Raw genomic sequence first — 24,899 nt, 5'->3', positions numbered from 1 at the left:
CTTCCACAGAGCGTTGTGTTGGGATGTGCCAGGGCCTTTTCCGGAGACATCCATCGTCTGTGCCCGAACGCGGTGTGGGGCTTAGCAGGAACCACAGCTGCCACGGAGGTACCCGCGGCCTCGGCCCCAGCCACCATATCCACAGCCCCCATAACCTCCATAGCCTCCATAGCCTCCCCAGCCTCCATAGCCTCCATAGCCCCCATAGCCCCCATACCCTCCATAGCCACCATAACCCCCATAGCCACCATAGCCCCCATAGCCTCCATGGCCTCCAAAAGTGCCACCGTAGCCAGATCCAACGCCAGGCACTCCCGCCGAGCCAACAACGCTCTGCTGCGGGAAGGAGCTGAGGATGGGCCCGGGGAAGGTGACCACCGAGGCCGGGGGCTGGATCACCACCGTGGAGTCGGGGCACTGCCGCACGCAGGGCTCATTGCAAGTGTCAGCCAACGGGGCTGGGGCAGCCACCCCACAGGTCGTGTTGCACAGGCTGGAGCAGGACATCCTTTTCTTTGTTAGGTAACGCTGCAAGACAAGGCAGAGCTACGGCTCAGTGCAAGGCCTGATCCCAAATCCCTCCTGGCTCTCTTGCACTTCAAACCTGTCTCCCAGGACAAGCTCTGGATCATCTCAGGCACTCAGAGCAAAAACACATTCCAGAGATGAAATGCTGGTTTGGACCCCTTGCCTCCCCTCATGCTCCCTGCTTCCTCCTCACCCACGGGAGTGAGGAGAAACTCCCTCAGCCACAGCAGATGCAAAATCACCAAGCTCCTAAAGGTCCATTGGTAGACTCAGGGCATCGTACCTACAAGTTTAGATTTCCATCCTTTCCACAGCTCTCAAACAACACCATCACACCCTTCGACTGCACTATGAGAGTGTGGTGGAGCACACAGCAAGAGATACCTTGAGAAACCACTGCTGAGGAAGAAACAAGGGACAGAACACTTGGACTTACCACAGAGATCGGGAGAGTCAAGCACAGGAAGATGGATAAAGGGCTGCAGAGCCCTCAGCTCTTTTATACATGTCCCAGAGTGCCCGGGGCATCAGCCAAGGGGGCGGAGGCGGAATCCCCAGATAATCATGCAATCCAGTGGACAAGCTTCATGACACAGATAGTGCTGAGAAACAATTATATCCGTCCTCACTGTGCACATTGGTGTGCAAATGCGCCCTGGAGAAGGACGAGATGATGGGAGGGACAGTCCATGACATGCCATTACATGAAAGACCAGGCACTGCTGTAGCTGACCGCACATCTCTAATAAACCCTGATCTGTCCCTAATCCCCACCACTTTGTGTATGTAGCAGAATCCTGAGTATCTTGCAGAAGTGCTTTGCAATCCTGGGCGCAGGCATCACGCTTGTCCTTCCCTCTCTTTTACAGGCTGGTAAACAGAGGCATTGGGATGTTGCGCAAAGGGAGAAGCCTTTCCACAGGCTCAGGGTCACTTCCTAATGCTCACCGCCTCCAAATGCCCACAACAGCTGCACACCTGATGCGCCTGGGGTCCACAGACATCTCTATTAATTGCCTACCTCTATGGGTCTGGAGCACATTGGGATTTTTAGGTCCCGGTTTCACTTGACGGCCACGCAAGGAGTAGAGGAGACAGGTCCCATGTGTGGCAAAATCACAAACGCACAGGAGGCTGGTAGAGACGTGATGGGCACGGCAGTGGGATAGAGCATGTTAGACCTCTGAGAGGGTGAACAGATATGGAGGAGCAGAAGGGCAGCAACAGAACCAGGTGACTGTCAGCTCCTTCTGCCTCATGTCTGTGAGCCCTCTCTGGAGGGACTTGATTACTCAGCTGTGTACTGAGGGCTGTGTCAGGAGATGCTGGCTGAGCACCCACAGAGAGCCAGGCTGCACGTGGCCACGCTCCCCACAGGCAACGGCACGCTTGTCACTGCTGGCTCTGGGCGTGTGGCTGGACTGCTGCTGAGTGTGGCATGATTGGGCACAGCAATCTTCTGCAAAATGCCCCAGATTCTTCCAGGTAAGCAAAGTGAGGGATTAGGGACAGATCAAGGTTTATTGCTGCCACGGGTTCAGCTACAGCAGCACCTTGTCTTTCATGTAATGACATGTCCCTCCCATCTCCTCTTCCTTGTCCAGGGCGCATTTGCACACCAGTGTCCACTGTGTGGAAGCATGTAATTGTCTCACATCACTGTCTTTATCATAAAGCTTGTCCACTTCAGTTCATAATTACGTGGAGTCTTTTGAAACCGCTCCCTTGGCTGATGCCCCAGGCACTCTGGGACATGTATAAAAGAGCTGAGGTCTCTGCAGCCCTCTATCCATCTTCCTCCGCTGGACTCTCCTCATCAACTGGGTAAGTCCAGCTCTTGGAAGCCTCTTGGGCATCTCTCCCTGCCTCCCTCGATACAGCCCCTTCCTGGCACCCGTGCCCAATTCCTGGTGTGTTTTCCAGGAGTCCTTGCCTGCCTGAAAGATGTCCTGCACCAGCCTGTGCAACACAACCTGTGGGGTGGCCGCCCCGGCCCCACTGGCTGACACTTGCAATGAGCCCTGCGTGCGGCAGTGCCCCGACTCCACGGTGGTGATCCAGCCCCCGGCCTCGGTGGTCACCTTCCCTGGGCCCATCCTCAGCTCCTTCCCGCAGCACAGTGTTGTTGGCTCAGCGGGAGTGCCCGGCGTTGGATCAGGCTTCGGCGGCACTTTTGGAGGCCGTGGCTATGGAGGCTATGGAGGCTATGGAGGCTATGGTGGCTGGGGTGGCTATGGAGGCTATGGTGGCTGGGGAGGCCACAGAGGCTATGGAGGCTGGGGAGGCCATGGGGGTTATGGAGGCTATGGGGGCTGTGGATATGGTGGTTGGGGCGGATGCCACAGGTACCTCAATGGCAACTGTGCACCCTGCTAAGCCCCACTCTGAGTCCGAGCACAGACAAATGCAATCTTGCCCAACATGATGCCCGAATGAATGACATCCCTTTGGCATTGCTGGCCTCCAGTAGTTGGATGCCTCTCACCTGCCAGGGACCCAACTCTGCCTTCCTCCTGCCCCGCTTGAGCATCCCTTCAAGGCTCGTTGCTCCCTGATGACACAGGCCTGCACTGGGTGCTTTTTCCTGCAGCATGGCTGATGCTCATTGTGCTCTGCCCACTGCCAGGAAACAGAGAAAGGCCCTGGCCAGCATCCTGCTCTTATTCCAACTCCCTCCTCCCCTCAAACTGCAATAAAAACTGTGTTGCATCACAATGTTGACCCATGTTTTTTCTTTATCCTTCCTGCTTCTTTCCCACTTCTTCCAAAGCTCAGAGCATGTCAACCTGGGATGCTTGAATCTCCCACAGTTTTGCCCTTGTAGCAGTTGGGCAATTTGTTCAGTTTGTGACAACTGATGATGGCAGCCCCAACAGGGTCTTGCAGAGCACATCCCACTGAGCTTCCTCTGGTCTCCCACTAGCTATAAACACAACACATTCACAAATTCCTCACTGAATATTTTTAATTGCCATAAGTGTCTCACAGAAGCTCTTCCAACTCTTCTCCAAAGGCCGCATGACAGCTTGTTAATGGTTGCACGTGGCATTGCAGTATCATGGAGAGTTGGTCACTGCATGTACAGGGCTGCTGGCCAAGCTCCTGTGTCCAGCTGGATGGGGGGTCCACTGGGAAGGGGTGGGATAGACACTGCCGGGTCTTCCCAAATTTCCTCTCAGTCATGAATGGCAACAGGTATCCAGTCACATGAAGCACAAAGCTCTCTGAGCAGGAGGTTGGACTGATGACCCTCCTGAGACCCCTCTCTTCCCTTCCCCACATCTCTTCTGCTCTTGTGAGCCCAGCACGGCAAGTTGGCCTTGGATAGAGACAGTTCTGGCCACAGCCATCAGGAAGGGCAGTGTGGCAGCAGGCTGGTCACTGCTGGGGAGCTCAAGAAAAGATGTCTCATCTGCAACTGTGGATGCAGAGGGTGGGAAAAAAGGCAGCAAAATGGCAAGAACAGGCATTTGTTTTTTTCCACCACATGAACTGAAGCTTATGCATTTTCTCTTTCCCTCGAGGCTGTTTCAGTCTCTGCCCATCCCCATGTCTGGTCAGATCCCCCTGCATGGACTCTCAGCCATCCACCAGGTCCTGGCTCTTGTGGTGGCCCCTGTGTGTCTGCTGAAGGCACGGTGGTGGAAGGGGGTTCTGGTGACCCTGCCATGGCCATTGCAGCTGGATGCTTTCAAAGGGTTGCGGCAGTGTGGGCTACTGGGTGGCCTGATGAGTGAGGAATGGCAGCAAAGGGCCAGCAAAGTCTGGTGCACACCAGCAGACTGTGGGAAGCTCTCTTGTCATTCCTGGGCAGAGTCGTGTCCCCATGCACTGGGTGGGTGACACAGGGTATGCCAGAAAGAGCTTCAGCTCAAGCAGTGGTGGCAAGATGGGGCCAGAATTGCTATAAGGAGCACTGGAAGATGGAGGAAAACCAGGAGAAGGAGGTGGTGCAGGGGTGCAGGAAGGTGGAGGGCATGGATGCATGGCAGATGGGGAGGCGCTGGGCATTGCTCACCCTCTCTCTCCCCTATTGACCGTGGCTTCCCACGTGGCTCTGACCTGGGCCCTTGACATGTGAGTGGTTCCATTGGCACCTGAATCCCTGCAGCCCTGGGGGTACAGGCAGCCCATGGGTAATGGACAGACAGGGCAGCAAACACCCTGTGAGGCCCAACAGGTCTTGGGCTGCAGAGGGCAGGAACCCAAAGTGGGGAGAGGACAGGGAGGGCAAAGAGGGAGAAACTCTTGTTGGAGGAGATGAACACAGCCCCCACTTCAGGAAAACATCTGGTGGAGGGATGTGTTGTGAAGGGCAGGCAGGAGGAAGTGAGGCAACTCCCGCAAGCGCCCCTGACAAGGTTCTGACTAGAAGCTGTCTGAATGGCCCAGGTAGCCAAGGCTGTCACTCGAGGTACAGGGTATGGAGGAAGGATGAAGAATAATCACGAGTTGACATTGCAATGCAACACAGCTTTTATTGCAGTTTGAGGGGAGGAGGGATTGGGGAGAAGAGCAAGGCCCTGGCCAAGGGCAGCCCACATCTCCTGGCAGCAGGCAGAGCAACAGCGAGCATTAGCCATGCTGCAGAAGCAGGCACCCAGTGCGGGGCTGCATCATCAGGCAGAATTAATTCCTAAAGTGAAGGTCAAGCAGAGCAGGAGGAAGGCAGAGCTGGGCCCCATGCAGGCATGAGGCATCCAAGCTCTGGAGTCCAGCAGTGCCAAAGGGATGTCCTTCATTTCGGTGTCCTGTTGGGAGGTTTTTGGAGTTTTTCTGGAGCTCTCCTTTGTCTGCAACCAGATCCAGCGTGGGGCTTAACAGGAACCACAGCTGCCACCAAGGTACCCATATCCTCGGCCCCAGCCACCATATCCACAGCCCCCATAGCCTCCATAGCCTCCCCAGCCTCCATAGCCTCCCCAGCCACCATAGCCTCTGTGGCCTCCCCAGCCACCATAGCCTCCATGGCCACCCCAGCCCCCATAGCCTCCATAGCCCCCATAGCCTCCATAGCCATGGCCTCCAAAAGTGCCGCCGAAGCCAGATCCAACGCCGGGCACTCCTGCCGAGCCAACAACACTGTGCTGCGGGAAGGAGCTGAGGATGGGCCCAGGGAAGGTGACCACCGAGGCCGGGGGCTGGATCACCACCGTGGAGTCAGGGCACTGCCGCACGCAGGGCTCATTGCAAGTGTCAGCCAGTGGGGCTGGGGCGGCCACCCCACAGGTCGTGTTGCACAGGCTGGTGCAGGACATCTTTCAGGCAGGCAAGCACTCCTGGAAAACACACCAGGAATTGGGCACGGGTGCCAGGAAGGGGCTGTATCGAGGGAGGCAGGGAGAGATGCCCAAGAGGCTTCCAAGAGCTGGACTTACCCAGTTGATCAGGAGAGTCCAGCAGAGGAAGATGGATAGAGGGCTGCAGAGCCCTCAGCTCTTTTATACATGTCCCAGAGTGCCCGGGGCATCAGCCAAGGGGGCGGTTGCGGAAACCCCAGATAATCATGCAATCCAGTGGACAAGCTTCATGACACAGATAGTGATGAGAGACAATTATATCCCTCCTCACTGTGCACATTGGTGTGCAAATGCGCCCTGGAGAAGGAAGAGGTGATGGGAGGGACAGTCCATGACACGCCATTACATGAAAGACCAGGCACTGCTGTAGCTGACCGCACATTCCTAATAAATCCTGATCTGTCTCTAATCCCCCCACTTTGTGTATGTAGCAGAATCCTGAGCATCTTGCAGAAGTGCTTTGCAATCCTGGGCACAGGCATCACACCTGTCCTTCCCTCTCTTTTACAGGCTGGTAAACAGAGACAATGAGAGGTTGGTAAAGTGAGAAGCCATCCCAGCAACTCAGTGTGACTCCTATGTGCCCACCATCTCCCAGTGCTGACCCCTCACAGGGGCTAGGGGCATCCCTAAGCCTTGACCATCTCCAGACACTTGCCGGGTTTTGGGGGCTCCCAGGCTGTGAGGCACATGCTGGTGGTGCAGAGGATGCCTGCAGCCTCAGGTCAGCTTTTTCTGCAAAGGGTCCTGCAGCAAGGCTGTGGCGAGGCACAAAAGCTGTTGCAGCCCGATGTTTTCCTCAACTCACAGCCCAACCACCTTCACTTGCCAGCCTCAGTAATCTCACAGCCTGGTATTACCTGTGCCAGCACACACTGGGTGTCACGAAGCAGTACCACCCTCAGTGATGTAGTGTGGGACATGGTATAGCGTGGCCCTCCCCAAGCCCCCTCTGGAGGGACTTAATTAATCAGCTGGGCAGTGAGGCTTGTGCCAGGACTGGCTACCCGGGAAGCCGCAGTGAGGCAGGGCTGCACGTGCCCACATTCTCTGCAGACACGGGCTTGTCAAGCAGCCTGCTCTTTGCATTTTCCACAGGGGCAACTATGGGCCCCAAATACTCGTCAAGGGCCCAGAGATGGTCAAGGCTTAAGGATGCCCCTAGCCCCTGTGAGGGGTCAGCACTGGGAGATGGTGGGCACATAGGAGCCACACTGAGCAGCTGGGATGGCTTCTCACTTTACCAACCTCTCATTGTCTCTGTTTACCAGCCTGTAAAAGAGAGGGAAGGACAGGTGTGATGCCTGTGCCCAGGATTGCAAAGCACTTCTGCAAGATGCTCAGGATTCTGCTACATACACAAAGTGGGGGGATTAGGGACAGATCAGGGTTTATTAGGAATGTGCGGTCAGCTACAGCAGTGCCTGGTCTTTCATGTAATGGCGTGTCATGGACTGTCCCACCCATCACCTCCTCCTTCTCCAGGGCGCATTTGCACACCAATGTGCGCAGTGAGGAGGGATATAATTGTCTCTCATCACTATCTGTGTCATGAAGCTTGACCAATGGATTGCATGATTATCTGGGGTTTCCGCAACCGCCCCCTTGGCTGATGCCCCGGGCACTCTGGGACATGTATAAAAGAGCTGAGGGCTCTGCAGCCCTCTATCCATCTTCTTCCACTGGACTCTCCTCATCAACTAGGTAAGTCCAGCTCCTGGAAGCCTCTTGGGCATCTCTCCCTGCCTCCCTCGATACAGCCCCTTCCCGGCACCCGTGCCCAATTCCTGGTGTGTTTTCCAGGAGTGCTTCCCTGCCTGAAAGATGTCCTGCTCCAGCCTGTGCAACACGACCTGTGGGGTGGCCGCCCCGGCCCCACTGGCTGACACTTGCAATGAGCCCTGCGTGCGGCAGTGCCCCGACTCCACGGTGGTGATCCAGCCCCCGGCCTCGGTGGTCACCTTCCCTGGGCCCATCCTCAGCTCCTTCCCGCAGCACAGTGTTGTTGGCTCAGCGGGAGTGCCCGGCGTTGGATCTGGCTTCGGCGGCACTTTTGGAGGCCATGGCTATGGAGGCTATGGGGGCTATGGAGGCTATGGGGGCTGGGGTGGCCATGGAGGCCATGGTGGCCGAGGTGGCTATGGAGGCTATGGTGGCTGGGGTGGCTATGGAGGCTATGGAGGCTGGGGTGGCTACGGAGGCTATGGTGGCTATGGGGGTTGTGGATATGGTGGCTGGGGCCGAGGCAGCTGTGGGATCTGCTAAACCCCAGATACCCACAGAGTTCAATTCTGCCTCTGCCCTTGGTCTCCACAAGTACCTCCTCTTGTCTTCTGCCACCAGACACAGAACAAATTTTTCAGCCCCTATTTAGGCTGTGGCAAAGCAGCTACTTGAACATTACAGTCCTTGTTTATTTGCAGAGTAGCCTTGCAGATCTTCAGGTGGCTGCTATAGGGTTTCCAGCACTGCCTCCAAAAGCTCCCCTCTATCCGTGATAGAACAAAGCTGTACTCATCCTCGGATGAGAGTCTCCCCAACAATGCCTGGCTGTGAGACTGTCAACCTGCCATAGGAGGGGGGAATCTTCAGAGTGGAGCCCTGGGTTGTGCCTTGCTGCAGCTTCATGATTTTCATGTTTCCAAACCATTGTTTCTGTGTTGATTTTTTTTCCTGCTGTCACTGTTTATTGTGTTTTCTATCCCAATTAAAGAATCTACATTGCATCAATAACTTGACTTTTGGTTGGTTTGTATGAGTTTGCTCTTCTGATTTTCCATGTTGGCCAGGAGTATGTTGATAATGAAGCTCAAACCACAGGGTTAAATAGATGGCACGTGGGTTAGTGAACAGGGTTTGTGAGAGCTTCAACAGCTTGTGAGAGACAATCTTGTGTTGTAGCACACACCAGTTACAAGCTGTTACAAATTAGCTCTATTTTAAGGAACAGCTTTTGAAGGAAAAAAATATCAGTAAATTTGTTACTTTGTGGTCCTTTTCTCAAGCAGAAATATAGAATGTCTTCACTTTTTTCCATGCTAGGTAGTCTGACTTGTTTAAAGCCATTCTCAGATGGTCATAATTATTTTATAAATTTATAGTGCATTATTACTCTATTAAAATCTTACTGCTCTTGTCAGATGTTTTGTTATTAAATAGTTACTTCAAAAGTACCTGTTGAGACATTTCTATACATGCTTTAGTCAGAATGTGATTTTATAGCCTTCCAATTTTTCATGCAAATGTAGCTCTGTACAAACAACCATGATAGACCCTACCATTATTTACTTTGCCTTCTCATCCCAGAAATTTGGATTTCTTTCTAGTGTTATTTTAAGATTTCCAGGAAAGAAAGATACATGTGTGTGGCATTTCACTAATTTCTCTTTCTTTTAACTAGGGCCCCTGTTAAAGCAACTAAGTCCATAAACTGTCTGCAGAACTACTGAGATATTAGCAATTATTTTAAGCTAACATCGTCTCTTACTTGTCCGCTCTGAGACACTTAATACTTTCCAGTTTTTGCTTAGTAACTTATTCATAACTTTCCAGATTTTATTTCATAGATTTAGCTAATGAAAAAATGAAATTATGACCGGTTCCAGCTAAATTTATAGACCTTAATGTCAAGATACAGGTTGAACAGCAACTTGCACTGCACTTCTGCAGGAACATTTCAGGCGCCAAAGTCAGGGAGTGCTTTCCTAGCAGCAAAGCCCCTCAGAAGCCATGAGAAATCTCCATCCCCAAAGCTGCTGGAAGTGTAACCCACAGCTTTACTTGCAAAGGTTTTCAAAGAATTTTGTACCTCATATTTTGTATTGCAGCACAATTGAGCTCTGTTCCTCTCATGAGACTGCCCTCAAAGTGCCTCTGTGTGTGTTCAAAGGACAGCAATCACATCCACAATGAGGGTTCTAGAGTTTAATAGGGCTTTCAAAGCACTTCACTGGCTGTTTCATGCCTAGAGTGTTACAGCATCGTACTATTAAGAGGTTACTACAGCCGCAGTTAAGTACTTCAGTCATGAATAATAGAGTCATTTCAGACTTACACCAAGGGATCTCAGCCTAATAACAACTGTGTGATTGTGCAGCCTGGGAACTTCATGCCATTTCATTGTCATTCAAATGGAGCTTTGCAGTAACACTTGTAAACACTTGCCCTTACCAGCACTTAATAAGGTGAACGGAAAGTGTGCAATTTTCTGCTTTGTGTAACAGATCACGTCTCTAATCCCAGAAAGCATCCCAGACACTGCCAGCACAAAAACACGTGAGAAAGAGGGATTTTCTCCCAACTTCTTGGCTTATTCCCCAGTTAAATCGGGTTTGCCTGCAAGCAGTCTGTGCATTTACAAATCACTAAGATGTGGTGCTGTTATGTCCAATGTCTGCACATGCACTGTGATGCTAAGGCAAATTTAAAAGAATATTTCCAAATCCTTCCTCGGAAATTCCAGAATGGGTGACTTTGTTTTCTGAGTTACTACTGGGTTATTAGCTTGGAAAATGTGTGCTCAGGTTCAGCTGACATTCATAAAAGCTACAGGGTGTGATATGTCTCCATAAAACATATCACGCAGGGGACAGAAATCTGTGTACATCCAAGTCAGAAAAAGGAAAACAGGGACATGTAATGATGCTATAACATTTTTAATAAGAATAAAGCTCACAATCAAGATCTAAAATAATACAGAAAGCAGAAGCAGAAAGAATGCGTACAGAGATTCATTTGTATCTGCAGAAAATCTCCCTGTTTCATTGGTACCATTTTTTCTGCTACAACTGTAGCATTTGACTATCAATTTCCATTTTCAAACTTTTCCATTTGTTTTAAGTCCAATGAAAGAAATCAGATCAGATGATTTACTCTTTCTTTGGTATAGCTTCAAAAGCAGTTAAGTCAGAAATATATCTATAGGAAGGATAGTACAGGTACACTCTAGGTTTCATTAATGTTAGCTGGGAAAGATCTATAAATGAGTTAAGAAGTTGTTAAGCCTGGCTTCCTTTACACCACCAAACCCATGTAGGGTTAAGAAGTCGGTAGGGAAAAAGGAAGACAAAACATTTCGAAGAACATTGAAGAAGTTTTGTGGAAACACTGAGCTCTCTAAAATACTACAGCTTTCAGTCGCAGTCCTGGACTCAGAGCTTCTTCAAAGTCTTCCCGTAACAGCAGCCATGAATTCGGTAATTAATTCTCAGTCCTCTTTTCCCATTAAATCCTTCTGGATTTAGCAGGGGTAGCAGGGGTAGCAGGTCCTATAGGTGCATCTACGGCTGTAGCAAGAAGAGTAGGGGTAGCAGTAGCGGGAGCTGTAGGAGGGGTAGCAGTCCTGATAACTGCACTGACCCCTGTAGCCCCGGTAGTCACAAGGGCTTCCGCAGTCGTAGGTCCGGCAGTTGTACACAGTCCTGTAGTTGCAGGGAGAGTAGCAGGTGTCCTCACACTGGTTCTGGTAGCAGAAAGTCATCTTGGTGAGATGGAGGGAGGCAAGTCTGAAACAGCAGAGGAGAAGCAGCCTATAAGTTAATGCTCCCAACAGCAAGTAATCTCACATAAATGCTGCAAACACGCAGGGAGGGAAGAGAGAGCCAGCAAACCCAGGCATGCTGCCTGACACCCTCTGTGCTAATTTACTGTTCTATCCTGATTTTTAGTGCCAAGTCTTCCCCCTAATTCCCTGTCCTGACCAACCTTTCTGAGTTTTCATGCACAGCCTCACTGGCTGCACCCATGCATCATGATGGGAGATGGGATTGTGAACCATGACACCTGTGTCAAAAGGGAGCTGTCAGGAAATAAACTGGAAAATCCTTCAGAGCCGTGCTGAGATAAAGACTTTAAGGCAAAAGGATAAAAAGGATACACGCAGGACCGCCACAGTTTCAAACGCTCAAATATTAATGAAAATCCAGGGAGGAAAGAATATCTTACATATAAATTTCATCAAATCACAACTTTAATTCCCAATGCATTCATCTACACACTTGTAGATTAGTAACTGGGAGCGGGAGAGAGAGGGGGAAAATAATATCAGATATCTCTTCATTATTCACTAGGTTTTCTAAATCTATTCCCACTTACCCACTTCTGCAAGGAGGATAAGGCAGGAGAAGCGAATGCATTATGCTCAGCAGCGCGGGTTTTTATAGAGCTCCCAGTCCCGCCCAGCATGTGAAAGGCATGACTGCTCCCCGAGTCAGCTCCAATTACCAAACATATTTTGCTTCCCCCATGACTCCTTCTCATCAATATACCGGTTCTCCCTAGGTTTCTGATTATTGGTCCAGCACTCTGACATTCAAGCTACACCCTCCAGGTTCCTTTCATCTCAGAACTACATAAGGCAATTAAACCTTGGTATCATCGTGCTGAATTCACTTCTTCAGTACAGCAACAAGCCAACAGAATATGCAAAGACATACGAAATGCCAAACATTATATTTGGAAGACCGGCCTCACCGTGTATGTTGGCCCATGTACTTTGTTGTACATTTTTCTTCCTAAATACTTGTGGAAGGGGTAGCCTCTACTTTTCATGTATTTCATAACTTTAATGACACGTGAAACAGCACCTTCTTACCAATCCCTTCCAACATTTCCTGTGACTAGCAAAGGGGGAAAGACCATTTCTTTGATTTGATGCCGTCATGCAATAGGATATTGTTATGCTGCTTGATTCAGCTAGAAAATTGGCGTATAAGCATTAAAATGGTATGTATATGATGTATTTTTAGAGAAAAAGCTTTGAGACCCAATTCTGAAGCTATAAATTACAACCTTAACAAAGCATAAAAATGGAATAACCTGATGTATGTTTTTAGACACTGTGTTACATAACACTGGGGTGTTTTCGAGTAATGTAGTATTAATATTTAAATAATAAAACTCTTTGTACATTTAAATCTTTAATAAGTATTAATGAAGGCTTTGATATTCAAAATTTTGAGAAAGGCCCAGAACCTTTGACATGCCTGTTATTATCCTTTGTTAGATGCAAGTAAACAGCAGCGTTTTGAGGTGAAGGTCACCTCAAGCGATGTTGCTGCTTACCAGGTCACATTCACAGGGCTCAGCATTATTCACTGTCATTAACAGCATTAAGTTAAACACTTCAATAACATTAAGAATATGTCATATTAAACCATATTTGACATTTGGGGGACCTCTCAGGAAAAGTACAGTTATTACAGAGATATGTTCCTGTTTCTTTTATCTTGTTCTTTGTCATGAACCCCTGACTGAATCATTTTCTGATCTAAGTGTAAACAATCAGTAAGCAGATATTTTTGGATCCAATTAAATTTGCCTCGCTTGGGCTGGCTCTCCAGAAGACTGAGTTTGTAAATTTACTTCATATATGGTGCAAAGCCTGGAAATTTCAAATATCATTATTTCTGCTTGAAAGCCTTTAGATTTATAATTGATTGTTACTTGCTTTACAGTTCCCATAAAGTCTTGTCACCAACTCCTTACCTTATTCAAAAATATTTCCACTTACACTGAAGAGGACCCCAGTTTCTTTCTATGTAGACTTAGGAGGTGGTTGTTGAAGTTTTGTGAAAGTAATTGATGGAGCATAGCAAGTAAATCAGATTTTCTACAGAATTACTTTCCTGTGGCAGGTCACAGTGTACATTAACATGTCCATGCATATCTTATTGCAGCAAGATACAGACCAGACTTCTCCTCTAATCCTTTCTTGTACTTCTGCTTTTGAGCTGGAAATAATACAAACGAAATTATCAATGCAAAGAATGCCAATATTCTGTCCTAAAAATGCAATTTTGAAATAAAACCAAACAAAAAAAAAAAAAAACAAGAAATGCTTTCTAGGGATTGTTATTCCTGAAAAAAAAAAAAAAAAAAAAAGATTGAATTTTGTTCTTCCTCAAACCAATCCAGAATCATTGCAGGCATTATATACTGACATTTGTCCATTCCTCCAAAATTTGCATTGCGAATGTCAATTAATTCTGCTCTCAATATCCTTCCTTCCCTTTCCTATTATAACTCAGATTTCACCACACTAATTCTACAAATATAATTGACCCAGGAAGTCTGAACATGAAAGAAAACTGCAATGCAATGTCATGCTTTTGGAAGCCAAGAACTGACTAATAATCACAAACTAAGAAAAGTAATTACATCAACTGGAGGAATGACGGGCATAAGTAAATTTGTTTTGTGATGAATATGAGTTTAAAGCACAGTAGGCTTGGTCAGAAAAATATATAAAAGGGAGGGAATTTCAAGGCTCTCTACTCGCATCTCTGGACTTACATTATCACTGAACTTGGTAAGTCAAACTTACTACAATGTCTTTACTGCTCTGTAGATGCTGTGTTTTTGCTATATTGCTATACGGATGGCAGTTATACTTTAAAAACAAGGGCCGTGATTTCGCAGCCATGCAAGTACAATTCTTTTATGTTAAAAATGAGATATTAAGATGTCTACATAAGCTTAGAAGATTGTCTCATCTAGCCTTGTACTATGAGAAATTACCTTATTTTATGATATAATGAAGCATTTCAGGCTTTTTCATTTTGAACAGACAATGCATTAGATCTTTTCAATTATTTTGAACAAAAAGCAAGTATGTATTCAACTAGTAATCAAGGCATGGGGACGGGTCCAAACAAACAAGCTGCTTTTTCAGCAGAGCCCTGCCGCCTTGCACAAGTGGAGGATCTCTTCTGTGATATCTTTTCTCGACAACAGAAACTGGCATAATTCATTCCTGAACTAGTGTCTGTTCACTTACAGTTTTTAGAGAAACATCGGACACTGATACAGAAAACCAAATCCTAACAATACGCTCCTTAAAACGCTCTCTGAATCCAGACTGCCAATTCTAAGCAATGGCAATAAGAAAAGCAGCATAAAATATTTTTATGGAGAAAAGAAGGGGGAAAAACAGAAAGGAGTGAGCTGGGCACGGAGTCAGGGTATAGCCTTGAATGGAGATGTTTGGTTGGTTCCCAAGATCACCTTCTCTCCTCTCCCTCTTTCCCATGCTTACACGGGGTTTGCTAGAAGCAGCAAGCTGCCACTTGGTCTCTGGAGCAGACCTTATCTTCTTCTCCTCTGCTGTTTCAGACTTGCCTCCCTCCATCTCACCAAGATGACTTTCTGCTACCAGAACCAGTGTGAGGACACCTGCTACTCTCCCTGCAACTACAGGACCGTGTACAACTGCCGGACCTACGACTGCGGAAGCCCTTGTGACTACCGGGGCTACAGGGGTCAGTGCAGTTATCAGGACTGCTACCCCTCCTACAGCTCCCGCTACTGCTACCCCTACTCTTCTTGCTACAGCCGTAGATGCACCTATAGGACCTGCTACCCCTGCTACCCCTGCTAAACACAGCCGTATGATGAACAGATAGGAAATGAAAGGCAAAATAGTGATTCATGGCTCCTGTATGAATTTTACCTTTGCTAAGCTCCCATGACAGCAGCTGTGGTCAGGAATGGTCCTGAGTGCTTAGCATCTCTCTTCGGTGTCTGCAGCTATTTCGAATAATCTGCTTTTAGGGTCAACTCTTTCTTCGTAGCCTTTGTTGGTGGATGTGCTGTGTATTTTGATGTGTATCTCCAGGAGATGTAGACCGGAGCAGAGGCCTTGTCTTGCTGTATGCTGTTCTGAAAGCTCTGCTCTTCACCAAACACCACCATGGTCCCAAAAGCATCTACTGTGAAATGTAGTAACTCTTTGTTTAAAGAATGTATGAATCTCTAGATACTCTTATTCTGTACTACTACAAGCTGTAACTGCTGTATACAGTGCTTCTTACTCTCATTAAAAGCTCTTGCATCGCAGTACTGCTTCTGATATATTTTAATGGGTTTTTTTCTTTTTTATTTGACTTTACTAATTATCTACTTGACACATGGCAAAAGAAGGGACATTGGCTTTTCTGATCTGCAATTTTAAGCACCCTGTAGAATCTCAGGTGACTGAGGACATATTGGACACCTCAATTTCTGTCTCCTCCAAGACAGCCCTGAAAACTCACATCTGCTGTGTTTTAACTCTGCCCCTCTTCCACCAAACATGCCAAAACACTGCTTATTTCCCAAATACTAGTTTAGAAATGTGAAGAAGAAAATTAAATCAGTACTTGCTGACTACATTCCTGGCCAAGTTATGCTAATTTTGAGGATCCAGAATGCACTGAGACACAAAATGCTGGACTCCCTGAGATTTCTGCAGCTCTGAAATAGATACCTGATACAAAAACACATGGGAGCTCACATTCACCTCTTCCCAACATGTATCAAGGTTTAAGTATGGCCATTTCTCCACCAGAGATTCCTTTGCACGGTTGATGTCCCATGTGTGAGCTGTCAGCTTAGTCCTTCCTATTGCTGCCCTGGCCAGTCCGGCTTTTGGGCACACATCCTGTGAGCGTCTGCCAGCCTTTGCCATCAGCAAAAACTGTTTTGCAAAGAGAAGAAACATGCAGATTCCAGATAAGGCGAGGCTTTGAGGGGAAGCCTCTTCTTCCCCATAATTAACAAGAGAGCATGTGACAGGGAGGGAAAAGGGTTGTTTAAAGTGACTGTCAGCTTGATGACGAAGGGATGAACCTACTGGGACGGTTCCCAGGCTGGAGCCATCTGGAGCCACAAGAAGATTGAGTTTTGGAGGTGATTTCCAACAGGAAATATTTCTCCTCTCAGTCTGCAGGAGCTTCAGCTCTCCAGCAAGCACCGATCGCATGTAGGAGGCAGAATTATGGACTTCAGAGCTGACATTTCCCTGGTGGGTAGACCATCAGGGAAGAGATCGCTGTAGGGTTTCTTGCCTCATCCTGTAAGTACCAGGTGCGACCAATTCCCGGCAGAAGTGAGGTTCATGTGAATTTGCATCCATTTGCAGAGCATAGAAATGAAGCAGAACCTAGACACTTATTCAACAGGTTATTCAAGAGGTTGGCAGACGAGACAGCAAAAAAGAAATCTGAAGAAAATAAGCTCATGAGTCCCTGGGTGAGCTGACGAAACATCCATCAAACCCTGCTTTGAAAATTCACCGTTCTGGTCTACAGTAACACACTGGGTACTTCTGGAAAATTATTTCAGACAAATTTCCTACTAGGAAAGGCTTTGGATGTTCACTGTGCTGAATTGTTATATTCATTTCCTTTTACTGAAAATTTTCTCATCCGATATAACAATCTAAAAATGCAAATCAGTGTTTCCATCAGCCGGTCATTAAGTGCAAATTCAGACTGAAGGTATTCATTTTTCATTTAAAAGTAGCTCTGGTTTATGCATAAATTTGTTTTAGAAGTTTAAGAGAAGTTATCAATTGATGCAGTATATCATAGACTTTCCTATTTCAGAGTAACACAAAGAAATTGGAAATGGTTTGTCTTTCACTTAGTACAGTCTATTTTTTCACTTGTTCAGAATGTCCAGATTTAAATTTTCTATATAATGCAAAAAACAATAAAAATATTTATACTTATATGAAATAGTCTTCATTATTTTAAAAAAAATAAATTACTAGATTTTTTTTCCAATAAATATTGTCAGTCATAGCGTATGAAAGTTATAGTTATATATGAAAGTCTATAGTCATAGAAATAGGAAAAGTGGATCACAACTCAAGAAACAATGGGGGTTTTTTTAGTACACACACAAATACACACAAATTTATCCTATTTGTATGCATTTAGAGCTATACATAATTTCTACATAATCTTATTGCCGATGTGATAGATGAAACAACTATGCACTTGATAAAATTAAAAAGAAAAGAAAAACATCCATCTTAAGAGAAAATATCAATATTTTTCATTAATTTTTTCTGAAGTTCTTAATACAGACTTTTAAAATATTTGTGTTAGTTCTGATATAAACTCTACCACAGTAGAGCTGGAAAAATACATCAAGTGAAGGAATAACGTAGGAAAAATCATTTGACAAATGAAGATGACTAAAAGCAATTGAAATCTTATAGGGATTAACATGCTTAAACCTGCAATGTTCACATGAGTCAGAGCTCTAAACTAAATGTCTTAATATATTTTCCTCTGTGAATTTGATTCCATCTTTCTATAACTATCCAGGCTGTTTATAAATTATATTTCCAGTTACTGACTGAATGCTGCCGTGTGTCTTGAAGTCTATTTAGGGCACTTCCTTGTATTACTTTGGTTTGTAGGTACAGAAGTGCAGACCTTAGTGAGTTCACACTTCCCGAGCTCGATTTCTGATTTTCAATATTTGGGACATGAAAATATTCTATTAATTTTGAGCAGTTAGATAACTTTGAAAAATCTCATGCACATGTTTGACTTTCCCGGGACATGGCCATTTCAGTGCTCCTCAGCTGTTTGTTAGGGACCCGGCCTCAGCCGCCATGCAACAGGTTGCTTGGTCACTCAGAAATTACAATCTCCTGACGTGCGCAAACAGCAACAAAACTAAATTTTTTGCACACGTCACAGCTTCAATTAATATAATTAGTTTCTTCAACATCAAGGATCATTAGTCTGTTCTCATCTCCACATGACAATGCTAAAGGCTCCTTTCATCTTAAAACTCGTTGGGACATCCTCAGTTTTAATTATCAAATCAAGATACCAGAATGGACAAGAGAATGACAGATACTCAGACTACAGATAACTGGAATAAAAATTCCTATATTTGGTGTATTTTTAACATATTAAACTTGTACTTAGCCTGAATTCTGTCAGCATTTCCTAGAGAAAAATAAGTTCTGTACACTTACATATACCAAATATACATTTAAAAATAAAACCTAGTGCACCCTCTCCTCTTCACAGAATAAAAATTCCTACTGCTAGAGTAGCAGAGGAGGCAAAAATATTTTGTGCCACCTTTTTTTGCCTCCTACTTGTGCCTGTAAAACTGAGTTTTGTATTTGAGAAAAAGTAGATATTTTCTCCTTTTCTTCTAAAAGACTTTTATACCTTTAATATTTCCTTTCAGTCTAGTTCACTAACAAAACCCAGGAAATTCATAGAAGTTCAGCATTCATTTGGGTAACTATTACATACATATACATATACAAAAAGGAGTGAGGAAAAAGTAATCACATAATCCGTACCTCACTATTGCACCTGCTCATACCATAAAACATTATTTCAGAATATCACCAAAGCAAATATAAATTAAGTGTTATGACTCTGATGTTAGCAGAATATTCAGAAGTAAAAATTATAAATGTTATTTTACAGCAAATCTTATTGATGCTGGTTTTCAACCTCATCAAACAGTGGCTTCCCAAAGGAAGCAGAGCACAAGACAAAGTCAAGAGCCTTCTTTTTATTTTTTCTCAACAAATACTTCATTGTATGACCTTCACTGCAGTGAGCCATTCCTCATTTGAATATTAAATTAAGATAATAACAGACATTCTAGAAGTGCTGAGCCTCATCAGAATTTATGGTATCAATGCTTTTCCAAAACAGTCATTAAAGACTTACTTTAGCAATGTCTGTATTATTTAAATATTAATGGTTTGTTACTGAAAGGTGCCTCAATGTTGTATAATAAACAGCAGAACGGGGAAGGGAACCCCTGGGCTAAACAATGTTTCTCTTTATTAAAACTAAGGCATTACAGTCATCATCCTCACATGGTGTAGACTGGCAGAGATAGAGATGTATCTCACTGAATAACACTACCACAAAAAATCAGAGAAGTCATTTCTCCTTTTCTAGCTTAGAAAAATCCCTTCCGCAGTGGGAAACTTCGAACACTCCACTGGCCTTTTTATTCTATTAAAGCCCATTGCAAAGCAAGAGGCTTTGTAGGACACACTGCTAGCAGAGTCTCCAACCACCCTCCCCAGGAAACACTTCCACCAGTCAGGAACGTGTGGTCTCCATCCTACTGGCTTCCACAACTTTCCTAAAAGACTGCTCTCCCCCTTTTCTCCGTGGTTGACCAACAGGAACCCCAGATTTGTTCCACACTACCAGATCCTGCAGTGATACTTGTCCCAGTATTATATATGTATATATGTATCTCATATATCTCATATAAATATATCATATGTGTGTGTGGCATCATGAGACATTGATTCAAGCAAGATTTTCTAATAATTTCATCCAGAAAAGAGAGAAAAAAAGAAAAGACTTTACCATAAGTCTTAGACACATTTCTCAGATGCTCATTTAATTGATCCTGTGCCTTGGCCTGAACTTCTTGTAGTGTGTATGCCAAATTATAGACAGTAGAAGAACCTAAAGGAATCAATGGAACGCCTGTCATTAATTGTGACGGAAATGAATCAAAATGGTTGGTAAAAGCCCTAAGGACACAGTATAATGCCTCTTTCCTCCTCAGATATTTTACGTCACAGCACAATGTGCAGTATCCACTTCCCTTGTAGGGGCATAACACAAAGAGACAGTCTATGGACTCCCCAGCTAGGCAGGCAGTGTAGTCGGAACTGTTCTGTGTATCCTCCAGTTTCATTCCCAGTTGTCCTTTGGGCGAATTCCTAGAAACCCATTTGTCCTGGAAAGTTTTAAGATGAAAGAATCTCAACAGGGTGTAATCACAATATGCTACCAGAGGATTTGAAAATCATCCTAAATGTGGAGGAAAACAATTATAATAATTGAACTGGTGATGTACTTCCGAAAGTTGTTTCGTGACTAACAGGCATTGGAAGTACATAGAGAGTAGCACTGACTTCCACAGGTCTAAGAAACTGTATAAAAGTGCTCACAACCCCACACTCCTCACTCCACTCCTCTTGGTTTACTCTCCTCGGTGAACTTGGTAAGTTCAGATCCTGTTCTCATAGAGATTCCTTTGACTTGGGACTAGCATTCTCTGATTTGTAACAGTGGTAGAAGTATTTTATCCTGTACGCTTTTAATCTGTATAGTAAAAAAAGTGTGGACACTGATGAATGAACATTCAGATATTGTTGGTAAGGTGTGAAGCACAGTAAGAAGTTTTGTCTTCACATAAGAGAAAGGAACAGTTCTACTTCTTCGGCTTTTTAAATGGAACAGAAATTTTCTTTTGTTCCTTGGTGATAGTTAACACTGAATTTTGGTTCATGGGCAGAATTGTATATTACGCAAAGTGGAAATGCCTTTTTGACGGAAAGATGTTGCAATAATTAATATGGACAGGTCACATGAATTGCTTTAGTCTCTCTGAAGTCACTGGAGCAGCTCTGATCTGCAGCAAAAGAGGATTTAAACCTTAGCTCTTCACTGGGCAGCAAAGTATTTTCAGTACCTTTGCTAGAACTGACACTAACAAAGTGTGTGAACCAATGTTACACAGCAAAAGAAATAGTTTGCATGCCAAGATCAAAACCAGAAAGGAGGCTGACTTTAACGAACTTGTCAGAGTTCTTTTGTCTGCTTCTGAGAACTTTTGCAAGTGTTGTGTGGGACTCAGGTCAGACGTTGGGACACCTACACACGCATATCCTGAGCTGCAGACTAGCTGTCAGGATTGAGCTCAGCTGCCTGTGCTGGGAACTTGGACACCAAACACTGACAAAAATGTATGTTTGGATGTATATCTGCAAGCTGAATCTCCTCTATCCAAAGTCAAAAAATACAGGGTATTATGTTCACTTTTAAGAGGAGAGACTAAAGAATAGAAACTGTGTCTCACAGTCGAATCTAACAAGGAGGGAGCACAGAAAGGGGCTGGATAAAGAAGCCAAAATCACATCCAAAGACTGAGGGATATGGTCAATATTTCTTTCCAAATCCACCATACTCATATCACCAAGCCACCACTGCTGCTGCCCCCTGCAAGCTGAGCCTACCCTTTACCTGCTGCTTTGTTTCAGGTTTGCCTGCCTCCCTCCACCACCCCAAGATGTCTTGCTGCTACAGCTACCCGTGCTACAGCGTGTGCTGCTCACCCTGCTACAGGACCGTGTGCTGCTCCCGCACCTACAACTGCTGCAACCCCTGCAGCTACCGGACCCTGTGCACCTACCTGCGCAGGTATCGCTCCAGAGACTGCTGTAGCTACGGGACCACACGCACGACCCGATACTACTACCCTTCCTGCTGCAATTACAGCTACAGGTGCTGCTATCCTTGTTGCTAAACCCTGTGGCGATATCCCTGCAACAAGAACCAACCCCGACCCGGCAAGCAAAGATGAACGGCTAATCTCAGAGACAATGTTTACAGAAGCACTGAGCCCCTGTGACAGCAACTGATGTTACTGAGAATGGGGAGCTTGGCTGCCCTCTAAAATTTCTTGGCATTTGTATTTTTGTTGTTCTTTCTGTCTGCTTCTTCCTGTCTTTCTCAACTATAAGTTCTCTCTTGATATTGTCCTGCATTTTAATCCCTTTACACCCTTTCAAGTGGGAACAACGATCTGCAGCGCATCTGAAGATTCTTACAGTTGCTGCAGTGGTGTTAAAGGACGTCTGCAGAATTAGCTTTTGTGTCATCTGCATTTTCAATAACTACTTCCAGTAAGGTGCCGCAGTACTGTGTATTGAAGAAGTGTTACAACTGTCTCTCCTTTGATCTGGATTTACAAGTACCTAAAGGAAGAACAACACAGCTTCAACAAAAAGGAATGTTCTGTATAGCATAGTGCAATGACTCACATTCTGTAGCTCTTTCCAGTATCCCAAAACCATAATCTTTCTGTATCTGTGCCAACTCCTTTTCTTATTGCTTTAAAATCTTTCTGCATGAAAAAAAAATATGGTGTTCCAGTCGTCTTCTTTCCTCCGTCCCTAGATTACACGAATATACCGAGTGGTGGCATCCTGAAAGGACTTTCTGTCCCTAGTTCTGACAAAGCACTTCATATCCCTCCACATTCAGAGCAGCTGATCCCAGTAAATACATTCTTTTCTTTCCTTCTGTCGCTCATCAATTTGAGAAATGCCACAATTTCTCCCTTTCCTTCATTTAACTGAAACTATTACCAGGTTCAAGGTTAACATATTTCAGCATAATAGGGCTGTAACAGTCTTTATAATAATGGTTTTAAATGGGAAATAATTAGTCCCAGGCCTCCATAGAAAGTACCTAAAAATGTTCAAGTGAGCAGAATATTGTCCTACTCTTGGAAACCAAATTCAAATGTTCTTGTTCCAGAGTCATAATTTCCTATCACATTCCAATTTAACAGACAAATTCCATTACCAGACAGTGGAACATAAGGAAAAAAAACCACACAACCTATATTAAAAGCAATGGGAAAAGTGAAAAGTGTCAAGGAGGAAGTGGCGGCTTTTCCTCTCTTGACGCTGGCCTTGAAAACTCAAAACACTGCCTTGATCTTCACACAGACTCTGGGTAGAACAAAATCTATTTCTACAGGTGTGATTACAATAATTCACTAAATCCAGGGACTAAAAGCTGGAAGATAGAAAGAAAAGTGGGAAAAAAAAAAAAAAAAAAAAAAAAAAGAGGCAAGTAAGTCCTTGAGAAAACCAAAACCAAGTGAAACAGTACTCAATCTCCCCAGGGCATTTTGGTAGCTCTTGTCTGCTAGTTGCCCCTGGCCAGGGAAGCAATAAGGAAGTACCATCACCTTCCTCCTTATGCAGCCACAACCTCTCAGTTGTAGAACCAAGAGGTTGTACAGCCTCTGCCCATAATATTCAGTGGCAGAACAAAAAAGTCAGTACAAATCAGTTGTGACTCTGCTTCCTTCCAAAATGTGGGCTCTGCGTACGCTGCCCTGAATTGACAGATAAAACCAGCTTGCTGCCATGTCTCAGAGGTGCTGGACAATGGATATCCATTTCTCCTACCAAATTATTTACACTGCAAAGGGCAAATTCCTCCCACTTCTCCATCAGGGAACACCTAATCTTTCAACCCTGATCTTTCCAGGTCCCTTCAAACCTGGGCTGTTTAATGATTTTATGATAATATATAAAACACAAACTTATTTCAAAATTAAAAACCTGACGAGTCCACACATTTGCAGTTACTTAAGACCTCTTCAATATCAGATCACAGCCAGTGATGGATCATGTCTTAATCACATCACATTAGCCCAACAGCAGCATTGAAGTATTTTAAACAAACCATTTATTTGGAATACACTAAGAGAAAGCCCAGAGTCGCAGAAACATGCATAACCAGAGATACAGCTGAAGTTTCTTGCAGCTACAAAAGTCCATGTTTCTCAGCTTGAGGAGGGCAAGTCTCTCCAAACAAATCCTTGAGTACAAGAATTTAATAACTTTGCCACCCAATATGTGTGATGTTATTGATTTCAAGATATTTAAGAAATGCAAGTGAAAAATAAAACCAGAAATACAGTATTGATGCGTATAATTTTTAATATGAGTGAAAGGCAGATATACTTTCAACGGCATACAGAACTGAAAGACTACATTCCCGAAGACACATTACACCCTGCCTATACCATTCATTCAGAGGTAATGTTTTGTACATCATTGCAACAAACATAAAAGCCAGTTTACAAAGGGCTGCAGTATCAAGGAGAAGCAAGCTTTTGATCAAGAGCAGAGCTCGGGTGACAAGAGAGCAAGCAGACACAAAGCAGAATAAAGATAAATCATCGCAAGCACTTCAACAGCAGCACAGGGCACTCAGAGGCTCCGTGGACGGTGGCTGCTCTCACCAGGGCTCTGCACATCAGGAACCGCTGCTGCCAAGGTTCGCTGTCAATCCATGCTTGCCAGAACTGGGTTGATCTTCCTTTCAGGGACGTTCTCGCTGGGTTTAACAGGAGTAGCAGCTCCCATAGCCGAACCTTTGGCCATATCGTGAACTGAAGGGGTAGCCGTAGCGGCCAGAGTAAAAGCCTGGGTAGCCATAGCAGTCCCCAGAGCCATAGAAGCCCCTATAGCCTCCATAGAGACCCCCATAGCCATAGCAGTCCCCAGAGCCATAAATGCCCCGGTAACCGTAGAGACCGCCATAGCCGTACCGGTCCCCATAGCCGTAGAGGCCCCGGTAGCCATAGAGGCCCCCATAACCCCGGTAGCCACAGGGGCTCCCGCAGTCGTAGCTCCTGTAGCTGTACAGGCTCCCGTAATTGCAGGGAGAATAGCAGTCATCCTCGCACTGGCTTTGAAGGAAAGTC

General features: G+C 45.4%; 4 protein-coding genes across 5 annotated transcripts; 2 read left to right on the top strand and 2 right to left on the bottom strand.

Moving 5' to 3' along the window:
• Positions 1–81: 81 nt before the first annotated feature.
• On the bottom strand, positions 82–507 carry LOC141916640 (claw keratin-like). The gene has a single exon (XM_074809339.1). The coding sequence runs from the start codon at positions 505–507 to the stop codon at positions 82–84; it is 426 nt and encodes a 141-aa protein (XP_074665440.1).
• A 1,965-nt stretch (positions 508–2,472) lies between these two features.
• Positions 2,473–2,904, top strand: LOC141916648 (claw keratin-like). Its single transcript, XM_074809360.1, has one exon. The coding sequence runs from the start codon at positions 2,473–2,475 to the stop codon at positions 2,902–2,904; it is 432 nt and encodes a 143-aa protein (XP_074665461.1).
• A 2,441-nt stretch (positions 2,905–5,345) lies between these two features.
• LOC141916643 (claw keratin-like) lies at positions 5,346–5,786 on the bottom strand. 2 transcript variants are annotated; one of them, XM_074809353.1, is made up of 2 exons: positions 5,483–5,786; positions 5,346–5,446 (listed from the first exon to the last, which is right to left on the bottom strand). In XM_074809353.1, the coding sequence occupies exons 1-2, from the start codon at positions 5,784–5,786 to the stop codon at positions 5,346–5,348; spliced, it is 405 nt and encodes a 134-aa protein (XP_074665454.1). The 2 variants fall into 2 exon arrangements, with proteins under 2 accessions (XP_074665454.1, XP_074665453.1); XM_074809352.1 differs by having other exon boundaries at positions 5,346–5,786.
• A 1,866-nt stretch (positions 5,787–7,652) lies between these two features.
• LOC141916746 (claw keratin-like) lies at positions 7,653–8,093 on the top strand. Its single transcript, XM_074809503.1, has one exon. The coding sequence runs from the start codon at positions 7,653–7,655 to the stop codon at positions 8,091–8,093; it is 441 nt and encodes a 146-aa protein (XP_074665604.1).
• Positions 8,094–24,899: the final 16,806 nt, after the last annotated feature.

The sequence above is a fragment of the Strix aluco genome, chromosome 30, assembly GCF_031877795.1.
Source record: "Strix aluco isolate bStrAlu1 chromosome 30, bStrAlu1.hap1, whole genome shotgun sequence".
NCBI classification, from domain to species: domain Eukaryota; kingdom Metazoa; phylum Chordata; class Aves; order Strigiformes; family Strigidae; genus Strix; species Strix aluco.
The sequence above is the reverse complement of the archived record's forward strand: the minus strand, read 5'-3'. Positions and strand labels throughout refer to the sequence as shown.

What these genes read in the sequence shown, in the direction of transcription:
- LOC141916640 (XM_074809339.1), bottom strand. Translation starts at nt 507, where the DNA reads ATGTCCTGCTCCAGCCTGTGCAACACGACCTGTGGGGTGGCTGCCCCA.
- LOC141916648 (XM_074809360.1), top strand. Translation starts at nt 2,473, where the DNA reads ATGTCCTGCACCAGCCTGTGCAACACAACCTGTGGGGTGGCCGCCCCG.
- LOC141916643 (XM_074809352.1), bottom strand. Translation starts at nt 5,786, where the DNA reads ATGTCCTGCACCAGCCTGTGCAACACGACCTGTGGGGTGGCCGCCCCA.
- LOC141916746 (XM_074809503.1), top strand. Translation starts at nt 7,653, where the DNA reads ATGTCCTGCTCCAGCCTGTGCAACACGACCTGTGGGGTGGCCGCCCCG.